Genomic DNA, 13518 nt, shown 5'->3' with positions numbered 1-13518 from the left:
CAAAGTCAAAACACCATTGATTCATGAATGACTCTGCACACACCTACAAGGATCCACGTTAATCAATTAATTACAACTATTTTTGTTTAAATGTAAGGAAAGGTGAATAGCAGCAAATGTCCATGGGGTTCTGAGGCATCTTCAGAAACTGGTTTCTCCCCGTCCCTCCTATATGTTCCCTTCCCCCACCCCCTTAAAGGAATAGCAAAGATGAGCATTGCCCAGCGTCCTCGTTGCTTGGAGTCTGTGGAACTGGCAAAAATTCTTAATGTTCTTTATACATGAAGAACATAAATTACCAGAGTAGAAAAATGAGGCTGGGATGGGTGGAGAGTGGGACGAGGGGAGGGGGAGCTCTGAGGAGAAACAGAAAACACCTGGTCAGCCATATCATAGCAAGGAAAAGAATAAATAGGTTGGTCAATTTGGAAAAGGGTACGAGATAGTAAATTGGCCATTCTGGAGCACTTTGTGATACAGAAAGTGACCTTTTGGGGAGCAGGAAGCAAGTCTGTGGGTCAGCCATTTTGGAGGGGGCAGTGAGACCACAGGTGGCCATTTTGAAGGAACTCTAAGGGGAGGGGCTTTTCTAGGTGCCTCAGTAAGATCTGGGGAGGAGGAAACCAAAAAGAGAGATGCAAGCCCTCCCCAGTCCCCCCAGTAGCAGTAAACAGGAAAACAACTGAATGAGAAGTTGGTAAAGGAGCTTTTAGAATGAAATGGAGGAGTTCCGTGACCCAAAGGAAGTCAGGACTGGGATGGAGGTTCTGCCCGAAGTAGGTTTTTCTGAGACTGGGCTTGAAGTCTCATTCATCGTGCAAGGGTCCTTGGTTGATCTAGCGGCCTAGAAAGAAAAGCAAGATTCAGGGAAAAGAAGAAGGAGGAGGGAGGAAAAGGAAAAAAGGAGGGGGGAAACCAAACATTTTCTTGTTGAAGGAGTGAGAGAGAGAGAAGGAAAGTAAGAGAGAAAGGGACAGATTGGGGACTGGTTAGGAAAATTTCTATTAGAAGCAGTAGCATTGGCTAGGCCTGAGGCAAAAGGTCCATTTGACAAAAACAGAGTACAAGATGAGCTGATTTCTATAGGTTTACTGGACGAAGGGAAGGAGTGATTGTTAGAGGAGGTAGTAAAAAGAAAATAAAAATAAACAGAGAGACAGAGGGGGAGACACGTAGGCAAGCAACGAAAGGGAGGGGAGGGCAAGGGGATGGGGAGGGACAAGAATTGAAATGTTAGTTTGTGGCCATGGACACCATGTTAGAACGACGACAATATTTATTTAGCTAAGGCGAGCAGGAGGGAAATTTGGGGAACAGCACAAGGGAAGGACAGAATGCAGGTTACCGCAGAGGTGCTGTTTATCAGAGGTAGCCCCAAATGGACTGTTGTTTGATTGCTCAGCTATGTTGGAGAGTTCGATGGGTGCCATCTTGTTTTGGGGTGTGTCCTCAACTTGCAAGCCGGAATTTGGATTGGGAACAGAGAGAGGGAAGCACTGCTCATTTTTAATGACAAATCGTGTTACGTTTTTAGTTCTCACAGTTGCAAAAGGATGGGGCGGGGGGAAGGGGAAAGATAGGTGTGAAAGGTATGTGAGAATAAAATAGAAAGCAATAATGAGCAAGCAGGCTTTCCTCTTGTTATGATTATTTTAAGAAAATTTTAGATAAATATCTTAGACGCTAAAAAGGTAATGGTGTCCCCAACCAGTCGTGTCCGACTCTAGAGTGCGGTGCTCATCCCCGTTTCTAAGCCGAAGAGCCAGCGCTGTCCGAAGACGCTTCCGTGGTCATGTGGCCGGCATGACTGAACACTGAGGTGCACGGAACGCTGTTACCTTTCCCGCCGAGGCGGTACCTATTTATCTACTTGCAATTTCTTGCTTTCGAACTGCTAGGTTGGCAGAAGCTGGGACTGAAGACGGGAGCTCACTCCGTCACGCAGCACTCGGGTCTCGAACTGCTGACCTGCCGACCTTCCAGTCTGCAGTTCAGCGTCTTAACCACTAAGCCACCGCGGCCCCTAGCTTAGACGCCAGCCATTTTTTTAATCCAACGGTCCCTGCCTAACACCTGATTCTGGCATTGTGTTTTCCCTCCACAGGGGAATACATGTGAATATTATGTTGTTTGCAATGGAAAATCATTGTGGATTTTGCCCAAAAGATCCACGAGCAAGAACAGACAGGACTCCAGTTGCCTGCCTGTTGCTCTTTGCTAAAGAACCAAAGACCATTAAGCTGGAAGGGCCCTCTAATGGTCAAAATCCAATGCAACCCCTTGGCAGCAGAAGGAATCCATACCTAACACTCACCCTTCCACCTACATCTCCAGTGATGGCCACCCCTGAACATAGGATAGGAGGTGACCCTAAGAAGTCCTCCTGTCTCACAGATATAGGCAATGTCCTAAAGTGATCCAAGCAGGTGTTTTTCCAACCTGCTCTTAAAAGACCCCCAGGGCTGAAGGTTTCACGCTCCATGTCTGTTCCTCCAAGGATATTCCACAGTGGAGGAAAAGGACTACATCAGAATTGCTCTAAAATATGCCAGCTGTGGCAGTTATACCACCACCTACTACTGCTGCCATTTTGATGCAAAAGGAACCAAGAAGAAGCAACTGATACTTTGGAGACAGGGACGTGCATGTCACGGGAAGCTCCCAGGCCTCAGCAGAACACCCCAGCTGGCTTGCCATCTCAACCCCCTGCTTCAGCTCTAGCTCGGTCATGCGGGCAAATTCCCCTAGGGCAGCTGCATGCAGATGCAATACAACTGTACAACTGACCCATGGAAATAGCCCTGGAGAAGGCCAATCTTGAGAAATGTTCTACGGCTACCACTTAGGCAAACAGCACCTGTGCTTTGTGGCAGAGGGTTTCGGACTGCGGTTAGTATTCAGATGCATGAACTTGAGGTGAAGAGGGCTGTGCAGGAGAAACTGTGGGGGTTGCATTTTTAGCGACAGTCCCGTTTTGCTCACAAGGCACGTCCCAAAACAGACTGCAAAGTTCACAGCCAGCCGACCACTCCGTCATACTTTCAGGGAGGGTGGAGTGGTCTTGTGTGTGTCTATATGTACCACAGAATGAGCAAAACAAAGGGTCCTCTACAGAGACAGATTGGGAACGTGGGGAAGGAGGCGTCCATGGACTTTGCCATTCATCATACAGATCTGGCATGACAAAAAAGCCAGGAGCATCAGGGAATTCTGGGAAATGAACCAGCATATCAAATGTGCCAGGAGAGCGAGAGGGGAGGGAAGAAGAAAAGGGTTTCAGGAGGGGCGGGGGGAGTCAAGTCTTGAGGAACAAAGGAAGAGAGGAACAGGTAAAGATGGTGTTGTGCTTTAAAGGATGAAAAACCGACGGTTGTTACCTTGCTTTGTGGCCTCAGAAAGTTGGCCAGCCACTGGGCACACTGTTAGCGTCGGCAAGAACACAGAAGCGTGTGAACCCAGCTGAACTGTACTGGCCTAACCATTAAGACCCCAACCAATGCTAATGCACTCCGGCAATCTGAGGGCAGGGAGTGTGGACAGCGAGTGAATAGGGTTTCCATAGGGAATAGGGGACCACCCCTGTCCAATGCACAGCTGCATGTACTTATATAAAATGTAGACATCTGAAATGGCCAGTGACCTAATGTTGAGACAGAACAGGGCACAAGTTAATGTTGAGGAACAACCGAGCTGAGTTTAAAGCGTCTTAAGGGATTATGTTTATTGTGTGGCTTGCAGCCATGTCTGAGAGTTTTAAAAATGTAATCCTAGCCCCCCCCCCACTTTTCCATCAGGACCACAGCATGGGGGGGGGAGGTTTAACCCTTCCCTCTTGAGCCGCATTCCCAGTCCTCCCGTTGTGCTGCAACTAGCGACAGAAACAAAGCTCCCATCGGCACCATTGGGAGCTTTTTTCTATTGCTAATTACAGTGCAGGGACAATATCTGGCAGGATTACAGCTGGAGAGGGAAGCAGTAAGCCTTCCCTTCCCAAGTGCAGTGGCCTCAACAGCCATTAACATGCCATTGACAAGTGCGATTAATGTAACATCTGGATTGGCCCTCCATCTGATTAAAAGACAAAACAAAAACACCAAGAATCTCGTGGCACCATCTACTTCACCCAAGCGTATGCCACAATAAATGAGTAACGTTGCAATCCCATACCCTGTTGCCTGGGAGTAAGCCCTACTGAACTCAATGGGACTTACTTCTGAGTAGACATGTATGAGATTGCGCTATTAGTCTTTAAGGCGCCAAAAGGCTCTCTGTTAGACGTATCAATGTGCAAAATGGTGTAGAGGACTGCTAATACTACTGCTACTACTAATAATTTAATACATTCTAATAAATAATAATGGCAATTTGCAATAAGTACAGGTGCAAAGGCTTCGATATTAAGCCTTTAATGTCTAACCATTGGATAGTTCTCCACTCAAGCTTCATTGAAATGAACGAAATGGGCTCATGTGCACCTTCCATTCATTTCAATGTGGTGGCACAGGAGAACTGCAGATAAATTACTTAATCGTAACACACATTTTTACAATTATGGTACAATTATCAAAGTCTGTCATTATGATGGGGGGTGCGCGGAAAAGGTAAGTGGCAAGGACCCCTCAGGGACATAAAACATCTGCACAGGGCGACCACAGTGCACCTTGTGGTTGGTTCCCTAGCCACGGAGGCCAGGCCAATATCAGGGAAAGAGGGCAGGTTTTCCTCTCAGCCCTCCAGTGTGAATGACAACCATTCACTCACTCAGAGGGAATAAAGAGTTCTACTGCATATGGGGAGGTCACTTGTCCATAAGGAGTGCCTCACTTGCATTCGGAAACAAAAAACATCCGATTCCACGGATGGGCGGACGGTGGAACGAAAGGTGCCTGATGATCCATGAAACACAGATGGAATGGATTTTACACAATCCATGCATCCCTGCCTGGCACCAAACTTAGGGTGCGGGGGCATTTTTTCAGGCCCGTTTTCACAGAAAGATTGCCACTGAAGATGTGGGTTCAGGGCCAGTGCATCGATTTCTGCATGTGTACAAAACCCAAAATGTTTATCAGTCCTGTTTATGAAGTGCAGCAGTAATTTATATAAACTATATTTACAGTTTAAAAGAAAGTATATTTGGCTGTATCTATTGGTGGTGCTGGTGGTGGTGGTGGTGGTATTATTATTATTATTATTATTATTATTATTATTATTATTCAACATTAGTCCTGTTGTAAAAGCTCAAGATTGCACTTTAGAACCATGAGGAAAAAGTAGTGTTTCCAAAGTAACTGTTATGCATCTTTTACAACTGCTGAAACCTGTTCCTTTTCATCTTCCAGCCAAGAAATCTAACACAGAGTTGCTGAGACCTGACCGGACCTTCCTACAGCCAACCATGCCTACTAGATTTCTTAGAGCACCCCCTAGACCACCCCCAGGCTGGGTCATTAACGCTTATGGGGATGGCCTTTGGGAGGGGCACCCTCTAAGCATTTGCACACTTTTCCAGAGGGCCTTGCTAATAATGTAGAGGTGTGTCTGGTGTCCTAGTCCCATGATAATCCATTACCACTAGCCAGAACCTCATATGCACATAGAGGTCCCACACATGTAAGCAGCACCATGCGCTTCAGTGGAGAAGACAGCTCTGCACATGCAAAGGGAATGTATCCATGGAGCTGTCCTCCTCCCTCACGAATGAGGTAGTCCGTGTGGAAAAAACAGCTCCACATACGCATGAGCACGCTTACAATTCTTTAGCAGGCTCCTTAGGGCCATCCATTCAAAAGCGGTCAAGCAAACCAGGACGTTTTCCTTTCTCTTCCCCCTGCCCACAACGCGTCCCTCTTTCATCTTTTCTCTGCTGAACATGCAGCTCTTCTCTGCGTGTGTGCCATGAGCAGGGAAGGAGTTGGGGCAGACACACATGGACGTGTGGTGAAATGGGGAGTGAACATGGATCCGGTCACATCACATCTCATACCACCCCCTTTCCTGGCAGGGAAGAGGGCCTCTGCTAATGTGCTGGATAGCACCTTTAAATGTTTTGAAACACGGCCATCTCAAGGGCAGGTGCTCGCCTACGCCAAGCAAAACAAAACAGCAAGGTGAGCAACCAAGTGTGTGGGCTCGTGGTCATAATCGGGCAGGGGAAAGTCTTAACCTTACAGAGTAGTGGTTTCCAGGAGGCTTTCCTGGAAGTTGCACGCACGTGGAACTTCAGCGGCTGAGGAATGGGACCTACATTTGCGGGGGATGTGAGTTCTATTCTGACCTCACAACACACAAATGGGGAATTCATTTTTGTCAGATTTGGCTTCGGTCTCTGTCATATGTATGCCTATGGATAGTAAACCCCCATCTCCCTCCTCTACGTCCACTGTCTCCGCCACAATACAAATACGTAGCCCTTCATACGGATATACCCAGCGGTGTCCAGCTTTTGTGGCTGCTATGGGCAGGAAGATGATGTACTCACGGCCATAATGTCTAAAACGGCACTCCAAATCCAGAGCATGCTCTCAAAAGGGCCATTAAGAATTTGCATTCAAAGCAGATGCAGGTATGCCTCGCCCCCCCGCCCCCCATCCCCCAGGAGACAGGATCAAGTCCCTCCTGCCAAACCTCCACTTGCCTCTGCCCAAATACAAAAATGAAGGGATCCTAACTCAGCCTGTCTGCACCCCAGTGTTCCCACAATACAGTGGGGTGGCCACCTACAGATAGACTACCTGTTGTTGGCCCTGGATGCGCATGTATTCCATACGTTGCTTTATGTGTTTGCTTTTGTCTGGGCTGCCTTGCTGGGTTTGCTTCAGACGTGATGCTGGATTGACCATCTTCATGGCAGGAATCGAGACACCACCACCACTCTGGAGAAAGAACAGATGAAAGGATCATGTTGGGGAGAGGCTAAAGAACAAGGCTCCTAACGGCCTACATAAATAATAGGTTAAGCGCTTGTCATTGGCTCTGCTGCTATGGTTTCATGAAATGAACTGGCTGGCCCCTGTTGTCTCCTGCCAAATGCATGTTCCTCTGCCCCCCTGCCCCGCCCGCACTGACTGATCTGCTATGGTGCCGTGGAATATTCCAGAACATTCCAGCTGCTCAGGAAGAATCTGTCTGCAGGAGAATTCTGACACACAGTTCAGCTTCTATGGAGGAGCTGAAAAAGCTATTTACCTCTTGCTAGTATTCTATTGGAGGAGAGGTAGTTCATGCAGTCAAATCTCCTTAAATTTGTACTGTACGCATGACCTCAGTCTCTGCAGCAAAGTACAAGCAAGTTTTGAAGGCAAGCAAAATACCCACCAATACTACCCCACTGAGCATATCATAGCTTTGGGGCCCTTTGACCTGCCAGAAAAAGAACCATTTGCTCCAGATCCTAGAGACTCATGAAATTACAGAATAGGAGTCTTGCACTATCTCAATCAAAGCACAATAGATTTGTTTTTTTAAAAAATACTTTGCTCCTCTTCTCACCCCCACTTTCTTTGCCAGTCTGGAAATGCACGAGAGGTTCAGGGAGCAGAAAGAGTTGAATGAAGGATCAGAGAAAGGTCAAAACCAGATAGTTGAACAGCAGAAAACAGAAGAATAAAGAAGGGTTTTAAAATTTTATTTTTAGCATATGGGTTTCTCCACACATTTGCCCTGATCCAGCACATGTAATACAGATGCAGAAATTGCTTCCCACAGGCAGTTCTGTGGTGCATAATAATCATGCTTTTAGTCCCACCTCCCCCTCCCCACTTCCCCCACACAAGGGGCCTGAAAAATGTGCTAATACCATTAAAATCACAACTTAATCAATTGCAAACTGCCTAAATAAATGCCAAATTAATAAGACCATAATATCAGCCAAAGCTGATAGGCTTGTCATAAGCTTATAATGTATCCATTCATGTCCAGGAGGAAAAGGGATGTTTCTCCATCCTCCAAAATTCCTGAAATGTCCAGCTAAGTTGGATGTGCAGTGTCAGCCCACAGTACTTTATTGCGTGACACAGTACAAATGGCGGCTCCCCACAAGGATGGCCAACACTATAAACCATCTTGCTGTGCCATTCAGACATCGATTCCTGCCTTCGCTGGTAACCTCCTCATCCCTTAGTGTGCCAGGGCTAGCCCTGCAGGAGTGCTAAGAAAGGGGGCTGCAACCATGAACTACCCATGTCTACTCAAAAGTAAGCACCACTGAGTTCAACAGGGCTTACTCCCAGGTAAGTGTGCACAGGATTGCAGCCAAGGCTGAAAATGGCCAATCATCATTTGGACAGCCATCATTTCCTGTGGTCAGCACAGGTACTCATTTCTTTTGATCTACTATCATACAGATTTGCAGGTTTTTGAGGCACTGCAAAAACCTGCTCAATCTGTTTACCAGAGACGATCATAGGATGAGGGTACACACTCACTGAGCAACCAGGCCTCTGTCATACTGCATTCTCTTCACCAGCTGATTTGAACGCACTCTTGAGCATGGTGCAAACGACTGCATCCAGCAACAGACTTGCACATCAGCTACCACATGTCTTTCCAGCTATAGGGCTTCCCATTCAGCAGCCCGCACACGTTCTTATGCATTAGGCATTTGCTATCTGTGCACAGCCTTTTCCCAGCTTGGAGCACATGCATATCCCTCTGTGGGTGAGGCACAGCATGCATGCTGGATGCAGTCTTTTGAATCTAGTTGGTTCTGCAGATCCACATTTGGAAACTTAAGTTACTGCACACGGATTGAGATTGCTAGACTGGGGCTTCTGTTCTTGAGCCACATTTATTTGTCAGTATGGGAAACCTTCCCCAGTGCTCTGGATGCTGGTTAAAGGGCAACGTGGGGCTACATGCAAGAGCTTAATACTCAGCTCTGAGTCAAAGGTCACACTTTCTTCTCTGCCTGCATTGATCCCGCAAGTAATAGCTGTATGATTATGGTTAGAAAATGAGTAGAAATGTTTCTTTCCCAAGGTCTGGAAAGACAGTGGTGTTCAGACATTGCACAAAACCATAGTTTAACATGATGAGAATAAGTTGCAGCTTGCACACTCCCTCCTCCCCTCTCCACCTCTGGTGCAGCCATGAGGAGACTGGAGATTTCACTTCCCATTTCTATTAACCACAGTTTAGTGTTTCAGCCAAGCCCTAAACTGTGGTTGAAGTTAAATATGATTTCTTGTTTAAACAAGCTAGTTTAATAAGCCATGGTTTGAGCGTTTTGTCCAAACTGAGCCAGTACATTTTGGAGTATTATTGATTTTTGCATTGAATTTCAAGTCTATGTCATTCTTCCACAATTTTTTCAACCTGTAAGTTGAGTGCCACTCTTATGCCTAAAAGCACCATCAAGACTGCTTCTGTTCATTTTGCAATTCCACACCCTTTGAATTTCAACTGCATAATAATTATAATAATAACAAAACAGCACTGGATGGAGCATTCAGAATCCTAAGGATCTCAGATTTCATTATGTTTTAAAGCAAGTTTCTAACCCTTAGACAATGCCTGGCAGATCTCAATAGCCCAGGCTTAGCAGATGGAACAGGATTTCCAGGTGAGAGAGCTTTAATGCATAGCTCCCAGCACATCTGATGACCAGCAAAAATATGCTTGATTTGCATACTCTATGCAGGTCACAGGTTTCTTTTGTGAAGACTATAGATTCCCTTGATGGAAAGGGGTGTGTGAATGTGCAAGGAATAACAATAAGGATTAAAATCCTAACCTTTTCCAGAGCTTAGCATAGGTTACAACCAGGGGTGGGGGAGACATTTTTTCCATTCATATTTTAATGCAAACTTGCCTAATTTCACACTTCCAAATCAATATGCAAACTAATAGAGCTCTCCAATTAAAACTGCAGACAAAAATACACATATTAGGGGAAATAACATTTAAAAATGCATTATATTAGGAAAATTAATGACAAAAAATGTGTATAAGCCAAAATTAATATATCATAGGAGACATGCACAAAAACGTGTACAAATTTTCACATAAATGTCCTTTTTATTCTCAATATCTGCAACAAACTAAACTTAAAACTGGAAAAATTCCCCAAGTTTGGGATAAACAAAACTTAAGGTTGGAACAATGAGAAAGTGAGGGAAAACGAATTTGTCAGATTCATCCCTCCCTAGTTACAATAACTTGCAATGGACAAGCCACAAATATACCCCTAAAATAGACAAATGAGAGTCAGGCGAAGGCCATGGGTGGCATACCTGAATTCCAGTCAGGTGTTTCTAGGGCTAAAGTGTGCAGGGATGTGCCCAGTGTCCCCGCACGCCCAGCTTCTGGTTAGACCTTCTCATGTGGAGCACAAAGTTCTGAAGAGGATTCTGTACATGCGTTCAGCTGAACGCACTTCCAGAGTTTTCACATGTAGAAATCCTTCTAAGGCAGGGTTTGCAATCACGAGAACTCTGGAACTCTGTGCAACACATGAAGGTCTAACTAGGTACCTGGCATGTGGGAACACTGGGGGCTGGGTGTACATGTGTGCCCAAGTCCCCCAACTTACTTTATCCCTACTCGTGAGCAGGCCAACACCTGCATAGGGCTCTGGACTCTCTAAGATTAGTGACCTGAGCTGGAAGCTGGAAGTGAGCAAGCAGAATGCACCACTCTGTTGACTAGGAAAAGGCAGGCCAGACTCCTAGTATGTACACCAGGCCTAGCCGATCAAGAGGCTCCATACTGGCTTCCAGTGGCAAGTGTTCATGTTGTACACCCGTATTTCTTTCTACACCTGAAATGAGCTCTGTGGCCTGAGAATACACAGCCTCAAGCAGTTCCCTAGGCTAGGTTCCAGTGCGCAGAGACTAAGGGATGTCATCAGCATTCGACTCAAACAAGCACTCTTGTTTGAATGCTTATGTGCAGCATTGAGGCAAGCTGGGCCTTTCTCACCTCAGTACTGAAAGAACGGCTACCAGTGCTGTTTACCCCCCGCTCTTGCCCCAAGGCTCAGTAACTTACCTTGGGGCATGGGAAGAGGCAGGCCGTAGCAGCAGCAATGAGCATCCAGAGAACTCTGGCAGAGCATCGTTCCTGCCACGAATGGGACTGGGCTCAAATGGGGTACTCACAGAAGGCTAAAGCTGTTGGCAAGCACCCAAATGGGACACTTGCAGAAGTCTAACTATTTCAGGGGGGATCAAATCTTGGGGTGCTTGTGAATCGCTAGCAGAGAACCATGCAACAAGACAGAAAACCCAATAGTGACATTATCAGCTGAATTAATCTCCCCCAGCCCTTGTAACCAGCTTATCCTTGACCCATAGAAACAAGCCTGCCAGAAGAACAAGAGAGTGTAACTTTTGGTTCAGCTGATCAAGTGAAAATACATTAGCATTCTGAAAGAGAAAGATTGGAGAAATTTCCCATTTCACACACAAGGAATTGCCAGTAGAAATTGGTAGGAACTACCAGGCCATTTGTATTATCCTCAGCAGAATCATGACCACCTTGGCTGGATGAGGGTATCAGAGGCCTACCAAAGTGTTTAGGAACCAGCTAGGTTTTGAATGGAACATGAGTAGCTAACAGTAGCTCCTGTGTCAGAAATGAATGATCCATTGCAATGACTGAGGAAACTTTCAGAGGAACGATTAGATGGTCACCCAAACATGCATGAATGGTGCGATGGAGCGTTCAGCTACCTACTGAGACTTAAAACAAGGTTGGTAGTGGGAATTGCAGTCAGACTCTGGGATCATCTCTGCCTATTTGCCTACGCGAAGCAAGCTACCCTTTCTCCCTGTAATAAAGTGGAACCAAAGGTTTGTTCACCCATGCATGTCCATCACCCGCTGCCGGTGAATGTTGAAACTGACTCCACTGAAAAGTGCTGTGGCTGAGCTGATATGAAAATTCCACCTGTAGGGTCTGATCTTTCATGGTCCATTCACACATACAAGTCTGTATGTCGCAGCCATCGAGCGATGAACATGTTTGTGGGAACCTGTCCCAATACCAACAGCAGTGAGTGGCTGGAGTTCTAGCCTCAGTCTTCCTGTAGCAGAGGAGCCAGGGCTGCAGGTCAAACCTGTGACAGATCTCCTGTTGCAGCATCTGTCCTGCCAGCTCCAAGCCCTCAAGTCAGCTAGGCATGTGCTCTTGCATAGAGGCAGCGGATTATGCTGCAGCAAGTGAGATCAGGTTAATCACAGCACATATGAAGGCCAAACAACCAGGAACCTTCTGTTCTTCTGCTGCTTTAAGACTGCTGTGCCTTTAACCATCGCTTTCCCCTCACTATTACATAATCCCACGGTGTGCTTCAATGCACGTCAGGGTGGTTCCATTAACTTCAGTGCATGTTGAAGGAAGATAAACAGTTGCATTAATGGTGTGAAAGCACTCTAAAGGGGCCCCTTTCTGAGAGTGAACACACACATCTTCTTACTCAGACCTCAGCCGTCCAGGGAGGCCCATTAGCAAAGATGGGAAAGCCTCTTATTTATAGATATATTTCTAAGAATGGAGGGGAAAGAGAGAGGGACTGGAAAATCTAGGCTTGCTAACTCAATCAGTTGTGATTCATGTTACACTTGACATTTTGGGACGCTCCCAAGTACGCTAGGAACAACTTACCTTTTGTATTTTTTATATTTAACTGTGAGGGAAATTCAGAAAAAAAGTGACCTGATTTCCCCCCTGTTGTATTCTAGCATTGTGTTTTATTAGCTGTTATGAGTGCATTATAATTATGTTTGTATTGGTTTTAGTGTTTAATTTACTGGATCAGTTTATTATAGCTATGTGTTGGGAGTTGGTGTGGAAACAGATGCTTCCCTTGAATGGAAAAGCAGTTCGAAATCATTGTCGCTTGACCGAGAAGACAGAAAGTGAAAAAGAAAAGAGTAGAGACACTGGCCAAATTTGCATGCCACTTTAGGCCAGGAATTCTGGCTTAATAAACCACAATGCAGCCTGCTTGCCCTCACTTCCCTCTTCCCGTCACATGAGCAGATAAACAAGGCAGGAAGCAATAGCATTATGTGATGTCTGAACTTGGAATCATGGTTAAGTGCACTTAAACAAGCCAGGATTCATAAACCAACAACCTTAGTTTACAATCCTGGCTTGTTCTGGAGCACTTAGCCATAATTCCAGGTTTGGATGACATGCAGAGCTACCCCTTTGTCACTCGTTGACCCACTCATGTGAATGGAAAAGCACAGCAAGCGTGAACAGGCTGCATGCACCAGCCTACTACTTGTTCATATTGTGTTTTATTACACCAGAACTCCTGGGTCCAAATGCAAACATAGCCACTATTACAAACAAACAAACAAACAAACAAAACGAACAGATTCCCAAGCAAGAGCGCAAGGCGATAGGAACAGGTTTTATTAGCTGTGTCCAGATACATTGTTATACAGAAGATGAATGTGAAAGACTGAAGTACGATTAATTTTACTCCAAAGTAAAGCTCATAAGGAACACAACTTGTCAGAGTGGATCAAATGCCTACGCCTTACCTACTAGGCCAAAAGGGTGCAC

General features: G+C 45.8%; 1 protein-coding gene across 1 annotated transcript in view; it reads right to left on the bottom strand.

The window, feature by feature from the left end:
• The window catches only part of SRCIN1 (SRC kinase signaling inhibitor 1), a 185932-nt gene continuing 172414 nt past the window's right edge, over positions 1-13518 (bottom strand). Inside the window, exons 19-20 of the mRNA XM_084804718.1 lie at positions 6735-6875; positions 1-844 (exon numbers count right to left, since the gene is read on the bottom strand). Of these exons, the coding sequence (XP_084660844.1) occupies positions 710-844; positions 6735-6875 (276 nt within the window). The 3' untranslated portion in view covers positions 1-709. The remainder of the gene's footprint in view (positions 845-6734; positions 6876-13518) is intronic.

The sequence above is a fragment of the Heloderma suspectum genome, chromosome 6 (genome assembly GCF_057233095.1).
Source record: "Heloderma suspectum isolate Gila_16-S chromosome 6, 16-S_ref, whole genome shotgun sequence".
Taxonomy (NCBI): domain Eukaryota; kingdom Metazoa; phylum Chordata; class Lepidosauria; order Squamata; family Helodermatidae; genus Heloderma; species Heloderma suspectum.
The sequence above is the reverse complement of the archived record's forward strand: the minus strand, read 5'-3'. Positions and strand labels throughout refer to the sequence as shown.